General features: G+C 38.9%; 2 protein-coding genes across 3 annotated transcripts in view; one reads left to right on the top strand and one right to left on the bottom strand.

The window, feature by feature from the left end:
- LOC137293704 (uncharacterized) overlaps nucleotides 1-3,175 on the top strand; it is a 41,364-nt gene extending 38,189 nt beyond the window's left edge. For both annotated transcript variants that reach the window (XM_067824410.1, XM_067824409.1), the window contains 2 exons: nucleotides 744-949; nucleotides 1,551-3,175. In XM_067824410.1, the coding sequence (XP_067680511.1) occupies nucleotides 744-949; nucleotides 1,551-1,751 (407 nt within the window). In that variant the 3' untranslated portion in view covers nucleotides 1,752-3,175. The remainder of the gene's footprint in view (nucleotides 1-743; nucleotides 950-1,550) is intronic.
- Nucleotides 3,176-6,792: 3,617 nt separating this feature from the next.
- Nucleotides 6,793-24,081, bottom strand: LOC137293702 (protein kintoun-like). Its single transcript, XM_067824407.1, has 3 exons — nucleotides 22,413-24,081; nucleotides 11,490-11,645; nucleotides 6,793-11,031 (listed from the first exon to the last, which is right to left on the bottom strand). Exons 1-3 carry the CDS (start codon nucleotides 24,072-24,074, stop codon nucleotides 9,853-9,855), a joined length of 2,997 nt encoding a protein of 998 aa, XP_067680508.1. The 5' UTR covers nucleotides 24,075-24,081; the 3' UTR covers nucleotides 6,793-9,852.
- Between the last annotated feature and the right edge of the window lie 113 nt (nucleotides 24,082-24,194).

The raw sequence follows: 24,194 nt of genomic DNA, 5'->3' as shown, positions 1-24,194 counted from the left end.
TCAGAACAAGATGAGGCAAAGTGATGTGCCCAAGAGATTACTTTGTATGGATACAAGTATTGAGGAATCTGACCATAGGTGCGGAATACTATCAGGACGTTCTGACGTGAACCATGTCGTGTTATTGTAACGGCAAAAATCCCCCTTTTGTGTGAGTGAGTTAAACTTTAAAGCCACATCGGCAATATTTCAGCTGTAGCATGACTAAAACAAGTGTTTATTTTCAGCATAAATACATGTGAATCACACAAATCCTCTCAACGAGGGACAGTAAAACCATCTAGAATGTCACAGACACTCCAAAAATATAACTAGTATCTGTAAAACTGGATTTGAAATAAGGACAGTGCAATATAAAAACGGGTTATACATCTCCAGCAACTGAAGGTAGATCACCATACTAGGGACCAAGTGCCTTTGCTACCTGCATGGACCGAAGTTGGATTTACACCATCCCTTCAGTCGCTGGTGATTGTATGAAAGTTAAGCCATAATTTAACATCACATAGATTCCATGTTGAAAACTTCTGGTAAGGTGAAATGTACTTTGGAAGTTTTAGGACTAAAGTATCCCACGGTTTTAAAATAACAAATGTAACGAATTAATGTGTATATATAATGTACATATGTTATACACTGGTTATCATTGCATAGGCACATAATCACATGATGTCAATTACGTCCATAGATTCTTGTGAGCAAGGCAGATCAAAGTTTTGAAATTCTCTTTGTCCAATTTCCAGATTCTTCATTAAATGAGTTCGGTGACACCAGCAAGCCGACGGGTGGTTACAAGTTGCAAGTTACCAAATCGAACAACATCTATTACCAGAACCTTCCGCTGAACACTTTCCACAGTGCTGAGATGTCGGCCTCAGTTGGTACTTCAACGCAGTCCAAGATCAGCATCCTCAACCCCATCTGCTGGGGAGCGTGCTCGTGCTTTGGGGTACGTAGAAACTGAAGACAGTGTAGCCTCGTCAATCCATACAACTGAGTACCGGAAAAGCGATGTCTTAAATGTGAACAACTGACTTGCCTGTCCGTATGTTTGTGACAGATGCTACCTGATATGGGCCCTATTTAACAGTGGTCCATAAACACATTCTAATGATGTAGTCGGAATCATAAAATGGTGAAAGCTACATATCACTGAGGTTGATCTCTGTGGTCTGTCTATAAACAAGTGAAACCAGAAAGATGAAACCATAATCTGAACCTAAAGAAGTTAGAAGCCTCTTTGCAATAAAGACTGTAACATTAGTGTAAAATGTAGGCAGAAGGGAAAATAACATGGCTCAGTGACTATGAGGTAGTCTAGCCTTCGATGACAAACTATCAGATAAGTTTCATTGCCTGCCAGCCCGATCGCAATTTAAGATGGCTAATTCGAGGTGCCCTCGGCCAGTTCTGACGAGGGATACTAACGCGTATATGGTCTGAACGGACTGAATCAGATCAAGCCATAGCTATACATCCTATCTCATGGATATCGATGATGTCTTTCGACTATGTGTACGACAAGGTTCTCAACTCACTTCTCTTTTTAGGTTGGCCGCTGCTCGCGGTCATGGAAAACCACTCCGCCCATGACGAAGACGTTCAACAGACGGGTGGTGAAGATGGGAGTAGCGATGCCGCCGTGGGGGACTAAAATGTTTGTTAATGTCTATCTGGACCCGGAAATGTCTCTTACCACTGCACGTGATTTTGTGGCTCAGCTGCAGTACCACGCCCCCCACTTACAGTGATAGCAGCGGTTCAGGTTGAGCGAGGGTGAGCGGTCAGACTTGTGAGAAGAAGGCATCAAGGAACTTTGATGGAGAAACACATACGTGCATGTTTACCTCCGAAATTCATATTGGAAAATACCTGTTACCATTAGCTTCTTAGAGAAATTGTTTTATTTCTCATGGATTTTCTCTGGAAAGCCAGTCGTTTTCTTACCTGGTCTCTGCACTGCACACTTTGAAGACGGATCAGCGTGGAATGGACTGACTGATCAGAGATGTTTTCCTCATGTTTTCGTGATGTAGAAAAATGTGTCGCCATTTTGTTTTGAGGAAAACACTTGCTGAACACACATAAGACCTGCAGAGACAGTGATGATATTTTAATGGATGTATATGGAAAGTCTATACCGCTGGGTAAGTGGTGTCTGGAGACACTGGCGGTTCTCACAAACAGGTGTATTCATTTCTTCACTGTGTTCATCTCGGACGATGTGCATATATCGTTGACTTCAACTTTGAGGTCGAGACTCGTTAGTGATTACAGTTGACTCGAATGGTGCTGACATTTGATAGTGCAATGAAGGATCTAATATATATTCAGTATATATTACACAGGCTTGAAGCTGCCATACGTCCATGCAAGCGTGCCATTTAACTTCTGCCTTATATACAGAACTTGGTGCAATAACACGGGACGGGGTTTGAGTACTGAAACCCTAAAGTTACTTGTCCGTGTGGAAGACGAGGACATGTGTTCATAAAGACCACAAGCTGTAGAAAGTGCTGCAGAAAGGAAATACTCTTCAAATACCCACACACAAAAACGTACATACTCAAATAATGTACTTACAGAATGTAGAGACTGAAAGTGGTTGTCTTCCATTTTGTTCGATTTCAAAAGCTTATAGATACTGGATCGAAACTTATCGACAAGATAGCAAAATTACAGGGTGGTGCGAACGATATTGCCAAGATGTACTGAAATGATAACTAGTAGGTGTTTAATTTTTTTCAAAGTGCTTAACGTTAAGATGTGTCTCCCCATATCTGTGTCCACCACGCACCAACCACGCGTTAATTCTGCGTCCATCTTCTGTCAGCCTCGCGTCTTTCCTGAGTCTGTTCCTGATTGCATTACACACGATCATTTGAGTGGCGCCGTACGGTTTTAGGACCAAGTGACTTTCATTTCCATTTTGTGTAATAACTCAGGAAGAAAACAGGGAAGACGCCTTAGCGAGTTTGCAAATATATTTACACGATACACAAAGGTCATTCATGAACCTTTTGCAGCATCCAATATTCAATGCCTATCTCGATAACTATCTCTCTGTATCATTACCTTCTAGATATGTATCACTAAGAGATGTAATCCTCTACAGCCATCTCTGTAATTATGATTCCTGCCTAGGTATGTTCCTAATTAAACATGTATATCATTACCGGTCCGTTACGTTGTTATTGTTTAAGAGATCTCCAGCTGTCGATCTGGCTCCCCAGAGTAGTCGGCAGTCATGCACACCCCCTGGAACCACTGTCCTGCAGAGGTGCAGTGATGGGGTGACTGCCCGCCTGCATTTGCAGTGATCGCGTGCTTGTTTTGGTGGCGGATGTTAGATCGGTGTTGATAATCTAGTTACCATTTGCGAAACACGAACAATATCGTTTAAATATTAACATTTCACGAATGCACAGGTCCTAATGGTGATATATAGAAAGTTTCAAGTTAAACATGAAGAAAGCAATCGTCGATTATCGGCAGATTATTTTTTTCAAGTAGACAAATACTGATTTTGTTTCAAATATATTTCCATTTTTCCTATGAATGACAAACAGAGTTAATAGGTATCACCAGTAGTACCTACTGTGAAAAGAGGAAGTCATTCAGATGAAAACTGAAGAAGTTATTGTAGAAAATGTAAACCTGATATTCAGTGAAGTGATCGCAGGGGTATTCAGGTTTAGTGACTGAGTACGGTTTTACGCCTTTCTAGACATATTTCAACAGTATCTCGGCGGGGAACACCAGATACGGGCATCACACGTTGTGCCCATGTGGGAAATCGAACATGGCTCTTCAGCGTGGAGAATGAACGCTTTAACCATTAGGCTACCTTGTCGCCCCAGCACGAGTATTATGAATGGCGACTGTAAAACAAACGAGATATATTCTTCCGACAGCAGAGCGGTCGTTTCGGATGTGTTAGTGTTTGACGTGTTCCATAGACACCAGTATGGGACGGAAGTGAGCGAGCTTAGTTTTACGCCGCTTTTAGCAATATTCCAGCAATATCACGGCGCGGGAAAACAGAAAGGGCTTCACACACTGTACCCATGTGAGGAATCGAACCTGGGTCTTCGGTGTGATGAGCGAACGTTTTAACCACTAGGATGTCCCACATTGACTGTGTGAATGCTGGTTTCGCCGCAGTCAGAAATATTGCAGGTGCATCACACCGGTCTGTAAACGATTAACTCTGGGACCTAAAACCAGTGAAGACTATGCATCGATTCACACAGTCTGGATACGATTGTAGAGACGCAGACTGATCGTAGTTAGGAAATATACGACCCTGAATCCAGTCAACTCTTGCAATCAGGAGTAAGGAAGAAAATTGTAGTGTCCATGAAGCGTTACCGTGAAGACATCTTCAGTGGCGTAGTGGGGACATGAGGGCCAAGGTCGGGGACCAAGATCGCGTTTTGTGATCAAAATACACCACAGAAGTTGGGAGTGCATGAGGAAGGAATATAGACCTGCAAGGTGTCTTTAAAGATTTAACGAGCGCTTCCAGCAGAACAGGATTTGCCCTGTCTCTTTGCAGAGTTTCACGCCGACGATTCGGATACAGGCATCTGAACACGGAATGCAGTTGCGTCCATGCGGCTCAACCTTTGTTGTATGGGTTCTGGCACACGTCATGTAAACCAATGGATTATAGTGGGAACACTATCATGAGAGTTCGATTATGCACAAAGTCATCCAGGTGACACCTCACTCGTCTTCCTTTACTATATGCCAATAACTGTGTCTCCCTACCCCCATCTGACACGTGAACGTCCCGGGATAGAATAGGCCTTCAGCAACCCATGTTTGCCATAAAAGGCGATTCAGCTTGTCGTAAGAGGCGACTAACGGGATCGGGTGGTTAGGCTCGCTGACTTGGTTGACACATGTCATCGGTTCCCAATTGCGCAGATCGATGCTCATGTTGTTGATCACTGGATTGCCTGGTCGAGACTCGATTATTTACAGACCGGCGCCATATAGCTGGAATCTTGCTGAGTGCGGCGTTAAACTAAACTCATTCACTCACTCCCTACCCCTACCCACTTAGGATATTTAAATTCTTATGTATCTTCACGTTAGATTGCACGCCGCATCTGTACTCATGCGGGCTCGACTGTAGTTTAATCAGCAGTCTAGCACATGGGGGAAATGTTGAGTTTTCAATAAGCTACAGAATCATGAAATGAAAATTAAGATATGCGTTAAATGTCAGTTTGTTATGGTATATGAAACAAAAATGAGGTACGTCAATCTTGTGTCACAAAGACTATATATTTCATATGGTTCCATTAAAAAAACCAAACGGTTGTTCTACATTCAAAAGTTGACCGTAAAACGAACACAGAGCAGTTAAATAACATCCATAAACTGTTTACAAATCACTTGAGCAGACTGGCCGTGATCCAAAAGAGAACGTTGGAAATGTATCACGGAATAATTTGAATTTAACAATCGTTGCTTCCAAGAGTAACATCAAGAATCATGCCAAGACCGAAAAAGACGTGGAAACTGAAAAATGAGACGCCACGAAGACTGAAAGAGTTACCCCCCTTATCCAGCTGCAGTGAGAGTTTGCTTATAATGCTATGTGATAACTATTTCAGTAATTTATAAGTGGTGTTGGCTCATTGTTGGAAAAAAGACCGAATGGTGGCTGTTACCCTCAAAGAACATGGTCGACGTGCTGTGTTAAACAGAATTTTGATTGCAGTTTTCTTTCTTCTGTAGAGAAAGTTGTTTCTTCAAGAAAGTATGTATACCTAACCTAATGTTGTATGTGAGAGTGCGTGTGTGAGCGTGAGAGTCAATAGTAACAGTAAAATCTAGGTTGTGGTGTCAGACGTTTCCCATGATCCTGCTTGCAGAGTGGAATGGTCTCCATCAGGCTAGCTATGCCTGAAAGTTACAAGCCCACAAAATAATTACCTGCCAGAAATTTGAATGAAAATAGGGGTTTCATCATAAAATGCTAATATGAACATTTTTATCAGGCCATTACCTTGCCTGATTTAAAAGTGTTGTAACATGTGTACATCCATATGTTGCCAGACTCCAGCAGCGCTTTTCAGCAGTTGTGCTCAGCTAGTAAAAGCGTTGTATAAATCTATGGTTATTCTCATTATTATAACTTAACTAGTCGGAGAGTGATATATTTACAAAACGACCACATGAAGATACACTAGCCAGTGAGGCTAGTGCTTGATGAGAACTACTGACCCGACTGGATTTTCACTAGCCAGTGAGCCAGTAGCTATTTCGTACCCTACCCGTTACAAGGGATGTGTCTCAGGACTGGCATATGCCCACCACCCTCCCTGGGGTTCAAATTGTTTTTTTAAGAGCCACAGGGCAAGTGACTTAAAGAAAGTAACTTGTTCCCACTGACTTTCCGCTTGCCTCAATTTTTGCGACATAACAATGATGATGGAAATATGAAAGAATACATCAACATGGTATTTGATGTTAATGTTTATTGGACTATTTACTGAAAAGTTATTAAAGGCAAAGAAAGATAACCATGCTTTCTTACCAATGCGAAACATAATAGCTGCATTTTGAGCAGAAATTAAATGAAATCCAAGTTTATTTACAGTATGAAACCATAAGAGCAAAATATCTGGTAACCTATGGACAAGGAAGATACCACTATTTGATTACCCAGAATGACAAATGACTTGTCCAGGAAGTCAGTCCTCCCCATACTAATTCACAGATAGTTACTCATTCTGCCAACTATTGGTCCAAGGATAAACAACAGAAAAATAGATATCTGTTTGTCCAGGAATTTATTTTCCATCAATATTCCCAATTCATGCATCCAATCTCCAACCATCTCTTGCTTCTAGTCAAACCATCCCACACATCTCCGCTCAATCAACAAACGTATAGTACACAAATTATCATATACACAATACAAAACGTGAAATACAAAATAACAAATGTTAACAAGTGATGGCCAGCTGTTTTGGCAGCTTCCTAACACAAAATGGTTAAACAAAACACTGCAAAATACACATACACATGGCAAATGTTCTCCAAGATTGTCGGAAATCACCCGATCCAAACAAAGCCAAGATGAAATGGTTAACCGCTTCTGAAAAAATTCAGGATTGTCAGATAAATTGTTTCACTGATGATGCTCATAAAAAAGCATCAACATTAAAAATGAACAATGATATCTCTGAAGCATTTGTCAAAACATAGAAGCATCATATTTGACACTGAAATGAAACATGTCCAACTGTGATGAATTACAATGATGTACAGGTATCCTCTATGAAGCAAGCCTGGATTTCTAACACAAAAAACACAGTGCACACGCATGCATGCATACATGCATACCTTCATATGAATGCTCCATAGTTTGATAAAATGAAAAGTTCCAAACTTGGCCAAAATCTTTGCAACGTCTGTCATATAAATTCAACATCACTCAAAAATATTAAACTAAAAAGAAAATCTTTTGGTGAATGAAATTTCATAATTGCACCAAACATGATGTAAAAACTAACAAAAAAAATGACACTACATGACAAACGGAACCTGAGGTTGCTGCAGGGTGGGGTGAAATGGGGTGAGGATGAGATATTATGCAACCTCAGCCCAGTCACTGTAGGTGCACCATTCAATACCCTAGTTCTGCCACAGTACATTAGTACTATACAAACTCGGCCTGTATCATGTAATGATCTGTTGACCTTATACAAGTAAGAGCATGTCCAGAGTGACAATATAAGTGAGGACACTCAGAAAATCTTCAACCGAAATATGTAGGAATTGTATATAAGTTAGCTGCAGGAACCACATTTTTGCTTCCTATGATATAAACAATGTGATATCTGCCTGTTGCTATAGTGCTGTGGGCTGTTCCTGAACGTTCTCTTTCAACATTCCAGATTCAGAACATGCTGCATAAGAATTCAACCATGTAATACAGGACCCCGCTGCTCAAAGTGATCAGAGCACTAGGATGATCGTTACTCCCATACTTTAACATAAGACTGTTGTAACGACCACAATCACTTTGAGGAATCAGGCCCAGGAACTGAAATCCAATAGTAAATCAAACATGAGATTGTCTTCTTTCTAAAACATCTGCCTTCAAATGTATTCACTTATATCTTTTATCATGCCGCTTTCTATGTTCTTATCAGGTTGGAATCATCATGAGAGTGCAGATCCCTGGCTGACACAATAGCAGAATAAACATCTGGATTGTTACTGTTTCCAACTTAGTAAGAATATTGTTACATGATCCAGAATACTTGGTTGGTAGGCTGGTTAGTTGTATCATGCCGCACCAAGCAATATTGAAGCCATACGGTGGCAGTCTTTAAATAAACAAGTCTGGACCAGACAATCCAGTGATCAACCTTGTTTCCATCGTTTTACACAACTGGGATACAATAACGTGTTAACCAAGTCATCAAGTCTGACTTCCCAATCCCATTTCTCACCTCTTTCGGCCAATTCTAATCTGGTTCTTCATGAGTATGATCATAAATATGCGTCCAAGTGTCCCTGGAAATGAATCTTGTTGCCCGTCAACTGACGCAAACAGATGCACCATACTCAAGCACCTGACTGAGTGAGTGAGTTTAGTCTCACACTGCACTCAGCAATATTCCAGCTATAGGGCAGCGGTCTGTAAATAATCGAGTCTGGAGCAGACAATCCACTAATATCAACAACATGAACATCGATCTGAGCAATGGGGAACCGATGACGTATCAATCAAGTCAAGTCTGACCACCTGATCCCTATAGTAACCTCTTACAACAATAGTTGCCTCTTATGGAAAGTATGGGTTGCTGAAGGCCTATTCTACCCATGCCTATTCTACCCCAGACCTTCACAGGTCCGCAAGCATTTGAAGCGGATGCATGCCTACATTATGGACATGTTAGAAAACTAGAACAGTCTGTAGCCCCTTTCAGCAAGATGTGAAGGCCAAGGTCCACTACAGAGATATGGTTACCGCAGCTCTGTGAGTGTAGGGAGAAATAACGTAATTGTCTTGGGACAAGGGACACAAGAATGAACAATACTTTATATTTCTAATGGAATGATATTACTTCAGAAAACTGACTATCTAAGCTAAATCATAATCAATGAATGTGACAGAATATTCATGAATGGTTCATAGCAAAAACAAAGCACATCTGACAAGAATTATTCAAAAATAAGATTGAACGTTTGATTTAACTTTGATACTTAAACTACAGTGAGAAAATTCTGTTTATATATTTTAGAAACTTCTCATAGAATATAGTATGATCAATGAATTCTTCAGAAAATATATCTTCATTAATGTACTCATTTTCTTAAATATGTACGCAAAATTAGGTTTCTATCTCATCAAAATATGTTTAAAAACTGTAGATTACTGATTTATGAGGAGAATAATGTATTTTTTCATTACTACAATTCAATGCAAGCATGTGTAAATGTCATCTCACAAAAATTGTGGTCATGAACCAATTAGTGAGCATATGTGGAAAATAGCAAACTATCACACTCTTGCAAGTGGTATTTTCAAAAATACAAAATTCATATTTAGTTCATATTGCCCTAATTTCAGAAGCAGTCACATCAACAATAAAAAAACACAATCCTATCCAGGAGACCTTGGTTAGATTACACAAAAAATAAATCACATACTATATGCTAGAAATTACAAAAGGAAACCATTTATGTACATTCATTTGAATTAGTTCTGTAAAGCCATTATAATGCTTGTTTCCCAAAAGCTATAAAAGAATTTACCAAATCTGTAACAACATCAGTGTTGCTTTTTATGTATTGCTACAATGAGAGTTGTAGAGATCTCTAATCAACATCAAGGTCGTAAATCACAGAGTTACTGAAGCTGAAGGCACACTGGGTCTTGTGGTCATTCTGATCAAAGCCACTGTCATGCTCTTCCCAGCTGAGAACTGTTTCAATCTTGCTGTCACCTGGATTGCTGGAGTTTTCTCCCTTGTTACATTCTTCCACTTCCTGTATCAATGGAGCCTTGATCTTCTGTGATTCGTTGCACTTTCCTGACTCAATATCACAGTCCCCTGCTTGTATTTTTATACCAGAGGAATCCTGAGCTTTAGCTGCTTTTCTCATATCCCCTGACTCAGAACTGCTGCTGACTGAGACAATATCACCCTTCCCATCTTCCTTGAAGCTTTTCTCAGTAGCATCTCTCACATCCTTATCAGCTGCCTTATTCTCATTCTTCTCACACACATCATTCACACAAGGAGCAGCCTTGGTGCAAGTCCTCTCAACATCATCATCATTTCCATCATCATCACTATCAGCTGCCTGGGAAATATCACATGTTGCCACATTGGTCTTGATGGCCGCCACCATTTTTTTCTTCTTCTCACACACACTCATGTCACTGCCAACACTACTGGCACTAGTCCTGAAATCTTTGTTATCTTTTCCAGCCTTCACACTTCCCTCTCCAGCTCCTTTGGCATCAACTTTTCTTCCCTGTTTTCCTTCCACTTTCTCTCCTTCATCCTCCTCTGCAATCTGCTCAAAGTGATCATCATCCTTGTCCTCAGCTGGGGAGTGAGAATCATGACTCAGTTCCTCTCCACTGCTTCCCTCTGAACCACTGTTCTTGCGTCTTCTTCCATTAGCCTTCTTCTCCTCCTTCTTCCTGGCACGTCTTCGCTTACTCTTCAGAGCGGCCTTCATGCTGGTTGGAGCAGTGTTCTTCTTGTACGTGGCACTGTCAATGTGACTGTTGAAGGTGACACATTTCTTACTGCAGCCTTCAAGTGGACTGTCCTCTGGTCCAGAACGAGGAGACTCTCCTCCACTACGAGAATCCCCACTGCTGCGAGACTCTCCTCCACTGCAAAGATGATCATCACTGGACTCTGATAAAGTTCTCTGTTTCAGAATGCTGTGCAGTTTGGGAAGAGCTTTCTTGTGGACCACCTCAATGTCTGCTGAAGATGGTGGGTCATACTCATTGTCTTCTTCATCCTGAAGTGGAGCCTGCAAAGTAGAGATTATTCTATGCAGTCTCCATTGCACATGAATGTATATTCCTAACTTTAACCCAATACTCTTAGATGTGAAGAGTCAGGTTTTGGTGATGGAAAGTAAGTTTCAAATACACTGCTAGTTTCTTATTTTCTCATTTCTACATCATCCTGTTAATTCAACTTAAACATTGACAGGCACGATCCTGTTAGTCGCCTCTAACGACAAGCATGGTCGCCTTTTACATGAGTTCCTGAAGGCCTATTCAATCCCGGGACCTTCACGGGCCACACATCATAACTTGAACACCCTCTTAATATTATATCCCAAACCCAAATTTTACGAGGTACCACAAATGCTCATGTCAGCGTGGACTACCCTCATTGGATTTTTAATACCCTCATTGGATTTTTAACTTAACTGCAACAAGGAAGTAGAATGTTTTTAAGACAGCAGCAAGTATCACCTACCCTGATGTTAATGGCAAGTTTTTTATCCTTCATTTCGGTCACTTGAAGGTATGGACTTTGTCCAGGATGTTTCTTGGCTTGTTCTAATTCCTCAGCCTCTTTGTCTAACTCTGACAGCTGTCTCTGTATACTCACATCCGTCAGCAACAGCTTCTCCTGCAACAAGACAAGGATTGTCATATTGGATACTTCATACTGCTTAGCATACACAGCATAAAGAATACCCATTAAGAGAAAGTCACATTGGATAGTACACAGTCCATCAAGTGAACTGTCACACTGGATTGCACAGTCTATCAAGAGAATCATCATACCGGATGGTACAGAGTCTATCATGAGAACTGCATGAAGAGACATGATCAGACACAACATAATGCATGAAGAGAACTGGGATCCCAAATACCACATACCACAGCAAGAAACTGTCATATAAGAAACATAATATCACAGACAGAAAAAGCTGAGTATGCTATGAGCTACTCTCTACAAAGAACAGCATCTTGCAGTCATCCCAGTACACCTAAACCCTTCTCTCACACATCCTTCATTTTTTCATTGTCCTTCTTCTCTGACCGTCTAAGCATGACCAAGGTGACAAAGGGACACCACAGCATATGAAGCACATGACCCCAATATACAAATGGCTTTCTGGCAAGAATGCAAACATGCAAAGTTATGATATCAGAACTTCCATCAAGGACATTGAGAACTTTCCTTCCTATTAATCATGTTAACTGTCTATCATGTTTCAGTGAATACATACACATCCTCCTTACTTCCACATCGTGCTTGATCCATCGCCTACCTGATTCACCCTACATAGGTTAATTACGGATCATTTACTAAGTCTGCAGCTTAATAACCTATAAAACCATAGACAGGCAACGCCCTACTGAGAGACTGCACATTGTAGACGTCTAACATGCACTATCCCAAGTTCACAGAGGCTTGGATAACTTTCAACAATAAACATCATTATGTTATACACAATCATCCTTACATACAATAACTTAAAAATGTAGTTTTTTTTATAGCTTTAAATGCTGCTCCCTTTTATACATACATTTTGTTACATATATTTATGCTTCCTGATACAAAATTGTCACAAAACAATAGTACAACTATTACCAAAGTGTTAACCAGGAACTGAATTTATTTAATAAACAAGATAAGCAAATGGAATGTTTGTGGCATGTCCCTGACCTGGCCACATCCCTTCATCCCAATAATATGACAAGTCGGTAATATTTCTAAATCATAACACCTCTAATGAAGTTCAGAAATCTGGTTCATAAACACATCAAAATTAATGTCTAATTTCCTTATTCTGCTCAACCTCCACACAACAAATTTGTCGAAGATATCATTAAACAGGTTGCCTGGCAATTGATGGGAATTCGCTTATTTGTTGTTAGTATTGACTGTATCAGCTTGTTCGTGCCAGCTTCAAGGACATCTGTCAGCTAGGCTAGAGACACAAAAATCAATCAATTATGGGCGAGACTTGTCTCTGCTTGCCATGCGAAAACCATGCCGCAGTGAGGCGTACCCCCCAGATAAAACTATTTCTGTGAACACCAAATCTTGGCACTGCTGTACAAGGAGGAACATGACACAACAAAACAAACACAATATAACACAATAAATCTGGCTGTGTTATTACAGCAGCTGCATCAAGCAATGTGCATTACTGAATATCAAGTATCACAGAAATACAAGTGTCACGTTCATTTGCAAATCGCCTTATGTCATATCAAATGACAAACTGAATTGTATTTTTATTCATTTTTTCTGCATTATTTCTGTTGTATTAAGTATGAAACTTTGTAATCTTGAAAATCAGTGATAGTCTGCACTATCACTTGTTTACAAATAAGTAACATTAAAACCTTTATTAGAAAAGAAGCTATATTTTATTATAACAATTCATCAAAAACAATACTGTTACAAGTTACATCCTATAACGGAAGATACGATTAACAGAATCAGGAGGTCAGACTTGCGGACTTGATGGACATGTGTCATCACATCTCAATTACATACATTGATGTTCATGCTGTTGATCACTGGATTGTCTGGACTGGACTCAAATATTTACATATAATATGATATAGCGGGAATGTTGCTGAATGGGGCATTAAACTAAAAAACCAAAACCAACATATAATAATGTTATGTTTGATTTTTTTCTGCCATCATGATAAAAGACAATTTGAATGCTGCAGGAACCATCAAACTTGTAGTTATTTTCAAGCATTTCAAAGCACCACTAAATGTTGTTTCTTAGTCTCAATTCTGATAGAATCCACCATAACCACACACCCATTGTGAATGGTATTCCCAAATTGAAAACAAAATACTTCAGCAAGTCGGCAAACCTGCATTAACAATAACCATACTATCTCCATTGGTAAAACACTTCCCAATGATTGATACAAGACAACGCCATGATTGAATTAGAGCTGAAACAATTATTTGCTGCATGTTGTGCTTTCATACAAATTCCATAAAGACGCTCTTTTTTCAAATCTCAAACAATGGAAAATACTTTAATGCAATAACACCTTAAATTATACAAAATAGCTGTCACTTAGTTTTCTTGCCAATAACCTTGGAAATTAATTTCTTGTTATGACTCATTCAAGATCATAAACAAACATGGAGGTGACATGAGCGAAAACGGAAACTACCATTAATGCAATAAATTTCAACAGTGAACTTATGCTTTATGTTCCTTCACAAACAAGGAAATGGCTGTTGTCATATGCAAAGATGCAAAACTGCACAACAAATGCCCCACTTCCTGTTAAGCTATCTCGAACCCACATGGCTGCCTCGCCCAGTCAGCAAGGCTGAGAGTAAACAATACTCACTCTCTTCCCCAAAACAACTTCTTCTAGACCCTCAATCACCAGTGTCAGCAAGAAATTTGACCACAATTCTGTTCAGTAGTGGAACTAGAAATGCATACCACTGGGGTTGTTCCCCAAGACTGATGCAATTACAAGTACACAATAAAACCACGAGAATATTCTAGCCAGTGATCAAATCAGCTAGCTACAACTCAGCTTTCACTGCAACAGACAAGCTGACCTCTAGGAGGTCATCTCATCACGTGACTGAGCATCTAGGTCAGTCATTGGCTTGCTTCATAGTAAACAACTTGGCTCTCTTAAACCCAGGCAAGAAGGGTCATCCTGCATGAAAGTATGAGAGCTATTTGATGAAGATAATAATGAATTGGAAAATGTCAAGGGCATTCACAAGATCAAGAAGTCAGCGGTATTCATTATAATGGAAACTGATTAACACTTTACATGTCAGGACATATGTATTCAGCCTGCCTTGAAAATTAAATGCTTCTTACAATGCAGAAACTAAAAGTGGTTGGAGGAATATAAAACAAAAATGAATGATATTAATTACTTTTATTTCATCTTGGACATTATTTGAACATAGACTCATGTGTGCTGTACATATGAAGCTTCTTTCACTTTCAGTTTTACTTCATTACTCCTGTTCAATGCATGGCTGTTTTAACACTAAATATTAACCTGTTAGCATTCTTCAAACCTGAATAGTTTTATCTATTAATTAGCCTGAAATTGACAGACATGTTAACTGGTTGTAAAATGTCAGGTCTTGAAACCAAAACATCATACCTTGAAAAAGCAACCAAATTTTACTCTTTTTCCCAACAGAAATACACAAATTATTTATTTTTGTCTTCTATCTTTAATCTGAGTATTTCCTTCAAATCTATCCATAACTTGCATGTTCAGGTCAGAAAATTACAGCAATTTTTTTCTTTAATTTATGCACATAAAGCAACCATGGACTGCACTGACATGTTAACAGGTTTTCACAGTTTTATTCAAGCTATGGTTTCCTATCCTGATTACCTATCAACATAAAGATTGTATGAATACATAACATAAAAATTGTGGGGTTCTGATTCCAAACAGTTAAAATATATTTTCATTTTGTTAGTTCAGACAGACCAATTATTCTGAAACAGTGTCGAGCCAAGCTAACATCAAAGGGTATACATATATTTTTCACTTTCTAAGAATGTCAACTGCACAATCATAGAGGTAGCTCTCTCTCCTCCAGCAGGATTTGTTTGTTGTTTAACTAAACAATATTCAAAGTGTGTAACGACTGTAAACAATCATGTGAACCACACAAACCAGTGGGTGAAACAATGAGCATTCAGTTAGTGGTACAATAAGCATGGGTTGACGATGAACAACTGTAAACCAGATATTCACAACAGCATTCATCCATAGGTTACAGAAATTAACTTGTTGAAGTAGTACTTCATATTGTTCACAAACCTAAGTGGAAGTTATCTAAAAGCTTACAGACATACAGATAGAGACATCTTTTGATAAGGTCCATACTAAACAGTCTACAATGGGCAAAACGCCCAACATTTTTCAATTCATTAGTGTGTGACAACATATCTATGCTATGCTTGATTACAAACAAAAACAATATTATGAACATAATTTTGAACCAGCCCATGAGAAAACGTTTATAAGTTGTGTATTTCACAACAATAGTATATCACGTTCTTGTAAGATACTATCAATCAGGCAATTTTCACATCAATAATTGTCAATGGTTCTTCGCATTGATGATACTTTGGATTTCTGATCTCTATAGCTGACTCTACACATTGACTTCCAATATATTTTCAAATAACCCCAAATAGCAATTAGGGGAACAGCACCTTCATGCAAACTTTCAATGCATGCATGAGCACAATCAACATTACAGTACCTATGACAAAACAAAATAAGACTATAAAAAAAGATGCATACAAATTGTTTTGAAGTCTCAAAACAGACATTATTGTATCAAGAGAGGAAAACCTACAGTCCCTTTTTGTTGTTATGAAGCTGTGAACCATTGTAAAACTAGCCCTGCAAGTTTACCTGCTGGGCTAGTCTTGATTCATATGACAGACCCAGCAGACAGACCCAGCAGACACACCAGCGGACAGGAGCTGTTGACAATGTTGCAATATAGTGTTCATCTTGCATCACAAACACTGGGATCACAGGCCCTACCTTTTTCACAAACGGGTACTGGTAAACAAAGACTGCCAGTGTCTCACAGCACAATACCTACCCATATATTTCAGATTTGTATATTCACCCACCAAATCATCCTTGTCTCCAAAATAATAAAACAGAAACAACGTAGTTTCTGGCTCATGATCTATATCAACATATAAGCAATCATTGCCGATGTTGTAGCACTATTCAAACTCATGCATTTGAGTGAACTAGGGACTCAGTCTGTCATTCATTTTGTCAAAGAAGTGGAGCATGAATTCAACATGTATTAGTATGCCCATAGTATTGTAACAAAAATACCCACTGCACAATGCCTAATGCAATACTGCAGAAATCCTTCTCCAACTCAACACACCCACACATTTGGATGTTCAGTAAGCTACATACATAAGTTTAAACTTAAACAGGATACTGTTCAAACAGATCAGCTGTTCAATTATTGATCTGACATTCAAAAACTGAAACAACATCTATATCAAAATTTCTAGCAAAGTAATATTTCCCATACTATAAGGTAGTTTTCTGTTCATACAAACGACTGAAATCGATTATGATTATTATGCCTATGAACTGACTCATGACCAAGCATCACTTCAATAACAAAAGCCCTTTGTTTTCATATCCAGTAAAACTTAAATAAATCACAGAACATTCTTTCTCCTTTCTTCTTTCTTCTTTCTCTTACAGTTCAAATACTTTGGGAAATTACAATCACTTTGAGCAGAGCTAAACTCTAGCTGAATTGTACATACTGAGTGCAGTAAAACCAGGGATCACGCAAGGAATAAATCATGTTTGAACATGCTGATATGGTAATACCCTTTACTGACAACACTGATTGATATTTCTGCTGCTATAACACGACAACATACACACAAACATTAGCTATGTCATGATGTTTTAATATCAGTCAGTAGAAAGCATGTGGTCTTTAGTTATGTCAAAGAGCTACGAAGATGACAGGCAGGCAAGATATGAGGTATGAAAGAGCACTACTCACCAACACCCACACGATGATATGCAATAAATAGTCGTACATGACATGCAGCATTGACTGCACAATTCCTGGCTTTACCAACGCTGCCCCTGCCATTCTAAAAGTACCTCTACACTGGCAGTTCAACCTTGAATACTGGTAGTGTTTAGCACATGTATTGCGTGCATCCTGGAGGCAGACTGGAGGGGTAGCAGCTCACGGTAGTGTTTCTACAAGGATAACATGCCCACGCTCACACGCTCATATATATGTGGGTCAAGTTGAGCTATGCCTCACTGGTTCACTCTGCACAGCTCTCAGTCTATTACCGAGCAATTATGGTGATTGGAACTCATCTGTTGATCGATTGATTGCAATCACTTTTCAGGTAGCCTGACCACAACGGGTTACAGGGCTTAACTGCAGCACCCTGGCAGCTCTATATAAAATTATGGAAGATCTGTCCAACATCACATACCTGCCTGGAGAGCTTCATCACAGCCTTATTAGCAGAACAAACCTAACGGTCATGTCTGACAATGTCTATTTGCATTAATTCTCTTTGGAACCTGTTTGGTAGTGCAGGTACTGATTGCCCATAGATCAATAATAATACTCATACTAACAGATAAAATGAACGCTGAAGTTTATATTTGATCTCAAAGTTGAAAATATGTTTACAGACATATGTAAGATATACAACCAATCAATTTCCTAATGTCCTACATCAAATACGGACACAAAAATGTGATTTATAGTGTGGCTTTTGTTTGTTGTATTCACAAATGTGATTGTTTTTTGTATTCATCATGTTCGTATAAACAGAAATGTCTTAGTAAACCTTATTTGTCAGGTCAGCTCAAGCAAGTTAACCTGAAGACACACTCATTTATCTTATCTCTTCAGACAGTCGACAAACAGGAACAACTAAAAACACTGCAGGCCCTCAACATGCATAGTAATCAGAGTAAAAGCATAATTCTAGTATTCCAAAATGGGAATAATTACTGACATTTGCTGCAGACTTGAATGAATAATGCACTCAGTAGAAATTAGAAAAGATAGGATATGGTTTGTACTGCAGTACAATTCCTTCGGTTTGATCCGTTTTGGTTTGATATATGAGATGTGAAACAGCAGCTGTTTTGCAAATAAATCCTTAGATTTTGACAAAATGATTTGATTTCTAGACATTTCAGAAGTTTTAAAATATGCAGCATCATGTTTCACAACACCCAGCATGTATCCACACTCACAACAATACTACTTTAGTTGAAACTTATAGACTTTTATCTCTTTCATCACATTGTCTCCCTCACACAAGCAAAAATCAGATACACACTTAATGTTTAACCTTTTCTAGATGTGTGTTTCGGAAAGTTGCCCAAATTCACTGACAATCACACTCACCTACAAACACTGACACATACCACTCTAGCTGTACACAAAATAAGGTACAGCGTTCTCATGTCACACTGAAAACCCAGGTTCAATTCCCCACAGTGGTACAATGTGCAAAGGCCATTACTGGTGACCCTGCTGTGATATTGTTGGAATACTGCTTAAGAGTGCCGTTAGAACCATACGCACTCATCCCCCAAAATCCATAAAATCATGAAAGACGATGATGCATGGGAATTAAAAAAGATTAAACATGTCAATATTTCAAAATTACATAAATACATTAACAGTAATAATCTTACCACTATTTTTATGCTTTTGACATTTCATAATGGAACTGGCAGAAAACTAGAGTCACACAACACCACATGTTCAGCTTTCATGAATAGCGCTGGATCATAAGACAAATCCTGCAGATGGAAGTCTACAATCCGCTGGCCCCAGTGTCCAACTGTACTGTTTATTTCACAATGACTTTTACTTAAGTATGTGACATGTGGCACTTGTTTGTTGTTTATGAATTTTAAGTTTGTTAATAATTTCAATGCCAATGATAAGAAATGCTAAATCAGAAATGTGTTTAACTTTTATTCTACAGTCCTGTGCATTTTCAGAGGGCCACACAGACATCTGAAACTTACAGTACCCAATGTCCTGTTACTCTGAAACACAATTTGTGAACACTGCATATTCAAAGTGGCTTATGTAACAACCATATATCCCTGTGATCATCCTGCTAAATCCAACATTTGCTATAATCTGTTTTTACAAGTGGGATGATGATGGTATATAGGACATGTTACAAGCTGTCATAATCGGGCAACAGGGAAACGGGAAACCTTAATTATTCTCAGATACCAGGAAGAAGGGAGTGGCATAAGATCTATCAATGAAGTTATCTTACAGACTCAATACCACAGCATACAACTTAAGATGTTACAAACACAGGGATTAGGATAGAGAACTATGACAATGTGCCATTTTCAGGATTATCAGACTGCGCCATTGCCCTTGTACCAATAGTAAACTTCAAAATTTTATTGGGCCAGTTTTTAATCTAATGTCCAAAATGAGCCATGGCCCCTGCTTTTCCCAATCCCTGCAAACGTCACATTGGTTGGTCACCCTATTACACACATTCACTGACATCACAGGAACTCCCAAGATCCTGGGTCATTGGGATCTTTCATTAAATGAACAGAGTAACATCTGTCTTGATGGGATTATGAATATGGTTACTATAACCTGCATCCTGGTACAAGGTACATTTAACCAAATATGTACATGTATTAACAGGGCATGAAACTCCCAGAACTTTCAGCCAGACCACAAGGCTCACTAAAACAATGTCCAATCTGCCAGCCCTCCAAAATTTACCTGCCCACAAATTATCTTCACATTCATGTCTAAATTTTAGCCTGACCATCAGGCAGGTGAATCTGAGAATCTGGCAGCCCACACTGACAAATACCTCTTCCCCAGCACTCCAGCAAGCATGTATTTTGAATGAGGATATTACATTTCAAACTAACACATCTGTTGACTAATCAACCGTTTTTTCAAAAGAAGTTTCTGATTTGCTGGTCTCTTCAACTTTTCATATATTTTTAAAAACACCAAAGTCAGTCATCCATGATCCCTTGTAGTTTATACATTGATGGTTACCAGAACAACTTATAAATCCTCCTTGTCAGGCACAACACAACAGTCACATGATTTATGTCAAAACTATCTCAGTCTGGAGAAGTTGGGAAGGTTAAGAAAAGAAGCTAAAATTCAGACCACCAGGAATGTTAGGTTCTTACTGGACATGTTGGTTCAGAATTCCCAAGTTTTCAAAAGCATGATCATGATTAACACTATTTATTGTCATAGGCTTCAAACTCCACCCACTGTATACAGGTGGGCTCGGGGGAACATAAACAAACCTCGAGCGTACATGAGCCCATGGTCCCTCATGACCAGTGAACAACTTAAAATGTAAAAGGCATTACAACATAATTCAAAACATTCAACATACAGGATCACTGGTGAATTGTATCAGCCTTCCAATGATCGAAAATAATTGAAAATCGGTTGACAAAAGGATTAAACATAAGGCCAGACTTACTCTATTTCTTGTTTTACGGATTTTTGTCCTCTGAAAGCCTAAAGGCAGACGGGGAAAAAAAAATAATAATAATTTCCAATCAAAGTAATATTCCTTCTAAGTACTCAAAGCATTTGACTTTGGGCAATTTATGAAGTGAATATGAGTATAAAAACAACCTAAAAAGTATTTTCTAGTGAGTTTACATTTTTAGCCAATAAAAATATTAGGATTTTATTTTTTGTGGAAATTAATTTTTATTTTTTTCTCATTCTCTAAAAAATATGGCAGATACATACATAGAAGAAAGAAATAAAACTGGTCTGGCCTAACTAGCGATTGTAAAATAATTATTTTTGATCAATCAGAATTTTGTTGTTTAAGTATAACACACTTGAATTAAGTGAACAAACCATTAATTTTGATGAATATTCATGAACAAACATGTGCTCAACAGCATACAGCTATGCGCTTTGTAAAATTCAGTCCAAGTAAACTTATCCTCCGTACTTTTCGTTACACTCCACTACTGAGTCTACCAAAACCTTATGGGATGTCGCGTCAGGTAACCTTTGAGATTGATTACTCAGAACATACCTTACCAAATTGCAAAAGTGGACATTCACACATACCTTTGGAACTTATTATCTCGGAAAGGTTCTCACCCGAACGATTCCAAATGCTATTTAGCGTACGCTCACTTCCGGGTGATGCACATGGCATACTACAACCATAACAACTGAGAGTAAACAGTCGCTGAAAATAGTGGTTTTGGCAATATTCAAGGATGTTATCTTGTGGAAATATTAGCTAATGGTAACCATGTCAACAGAAACCCAAAAGCGTATATACTGCAGGTCAAATATCTGTTATATGTGGATTTTTGTTTGTGGAGAGATCAGTGTCAGTGACCTGAATATTTTGAAAGTCCCTCCGATCCATAAATAGTAGACGCTGTCTGATTGGTTAAATCTATTTAACCACCTTGCGTTTAACTGGACGGTCATTCGTCGCTCAAAGGTTACCTTACGCGATCTTCTACTAGGTTTTGTTAGACTCAGTGGTGGAGTGTAACAAAATTCACTAAGACTAAGTTTACTTAGATTGTGTAAAATTCTAACTGCTTTTATTGTTCAATAACAACTCCAGTGTCTTTCTTGTAAGCATGCATTTCTTTGCATGACTATTAATTACAAAAAATAAACATTAATTTGAAATAAAATTGGGAAAAACTCTTAAAATTGGTGATATATATTATTAAAAATGTATATATTATGAAAATAATCAATAATCGTTCCCCACAAGTCCTCTGATAATCAATATGGGATGTCGTTTCCGATTCCCAACACTAGCATATACATATATATAATTACCTCGAGATGTGCTGCATCGACTCCAGCTTCAAATCTGTTCCACATCCCCCGACAGGTTTTGTCCTTCAGGAGAACAAGCACCAAGTTCATCTCCGAAAGGTCAGTGGTGCAATGGTCACTGGCCAGCTTGCATGAAGGGTCAAACTTCAGATATGTGGAATAGTACATGGGAAAACAGCCTGAGCCAACGGAAACAAAGCTGATCCTAATGCTGTTGGATTCTGGGAAGGAATTTGTCACTGTCTCTGCAGAAATATTTCGAACATTGAATATAAATGAGATGGTCTCATGGTCTTGACTGTATGTGTAATCTGGAAGTGAGAATGCTTCAGACTGAGGTGGCGAACTTGCAGGTTTTTCAGAAATGTGATTAGATTCCTGCAAATGATTTACAGATGTTTCGTCTGGTTTGTCGGCCTGTGTTTCATGAGAGGACAAGACTTCAATTTTAGGACTTTCAGAAGCTTCATTTTCGCCGGTGTCATGTGCATCCCCATTTATGCGCTTCTCATCCTCAATAAAAGATGGTAGCTTTGGAGTTTCCAAAGGGACGACAGGTAGTGTTATTGTCAAGCATCTCTTCGATTTGTCAAACTTGGCAGAACCTTCATCTTCAACAACATTATAAGGAAGCTTGATATCTAGTTTATAGGCTGCTGGCGTTTGAGATTCTACCTTCAATCTCTGCTCAAAGACATCAAGGTCCACATTTCCTGCGGACGTCAGAAGTGGCAGGAATACTTTTACCACTAAATCTTTAGGGCGAGTTGAAGTCCGAGCATCAGGAGCATTGCGGTACTCTTGAAGGTCTAAGTCAGATCTGTGGGTTATTGTATACTCGGGCACAGTGACTTTGGTCTCTTTCATTGCCTTGGATTTCTTTGTTTTGGATTCCTTTTTCTTTTTCTCTTCTTCTCGTTTTGCAATCTCAGCCTCTCTTTCTTTCATTTTCTCTGCTGTTGTTTTGTCATCATATGGGTATGGCATATGTTTGAGAATATCATCAGCTTCAGTGGTGCCTTTGCTCTTTTTCTGGCCATTTTCTTGTTTCGTTCTAATTACTGAAGCCTGGGGAATGCCTTTAAAATCCATTTTGGTTCTCTTGATATTCTTTCTGTCAAGTTTCACATCAAACTGCCTTTCAATGGCATCAAGAGCTGTATCATGCACCAGTTTAAGAAACCGATCATTTGTCTCCGACATTCTGTAGGTGTCAGGGTGAAAAACTGCATCGAAAACTTGACATTTTTCCCCATTATCTTGATCGTCTCGAGGAGGTGACAAGGAATGTGGGATCTGCCACATTACACCACTCTTACCATTCGGGCCAGTCTGTCGTGTGTTTGTTGGCTTTGCAAGTTTATCATTTTGACAAATATTAATGAAAGCTTTGGTCGTACCATTGACGCTTGTTTCCAAAACATGACCAGGTTTCGGGTGGATAAACTCCACATTCATCCCTCGCTCATTTTCCATTTGAGATATCTCTTGCTCGTAAAGACGCCTGTTTTCTGGGTCAGATATCTCTTGTGCATATTCAAGAAACAGTTTTCGAAAGTTTTCATCTTTCAATGCGTCACCTATTCGCTTCAATTCGTCTTGCGTGACATTCAAGTCTTCCAGTTTCTTCGACGCCATGTTGCACCGGTGTGCTGTGGGCATGCGTCCTATAAACAAAACTGCGAAGGGAAGCAACTCCAACCGCACTACGTGTAAACACGCACCCACACGTCAGTGTTGTTATGGTGATTATATATACACACGCATTACTTATTCCCTTAC

The sequence above is a fragment of the Haliotis asinina genome, chromosome 8, assembly GCF_037392515.1.
Source record: "Haliotis asinina isolate JCU_RB_2024 chromosome 8, JCU_Hal_asi_v2, whole genome shotgun sequence".
In the NCBI taxonomy this organism is placed as follows: Eukaryota; Metazoa; Mollusca; class Gastropoda; order Lepetellida; family Haliotidae; genus Haliotis; species Haliotis asinina.
The sequence above is the reverse complement of the archived record's forward strand: the minus strand, read 5'-3'. Positions and strand labels throughout refer to the sequence as shown.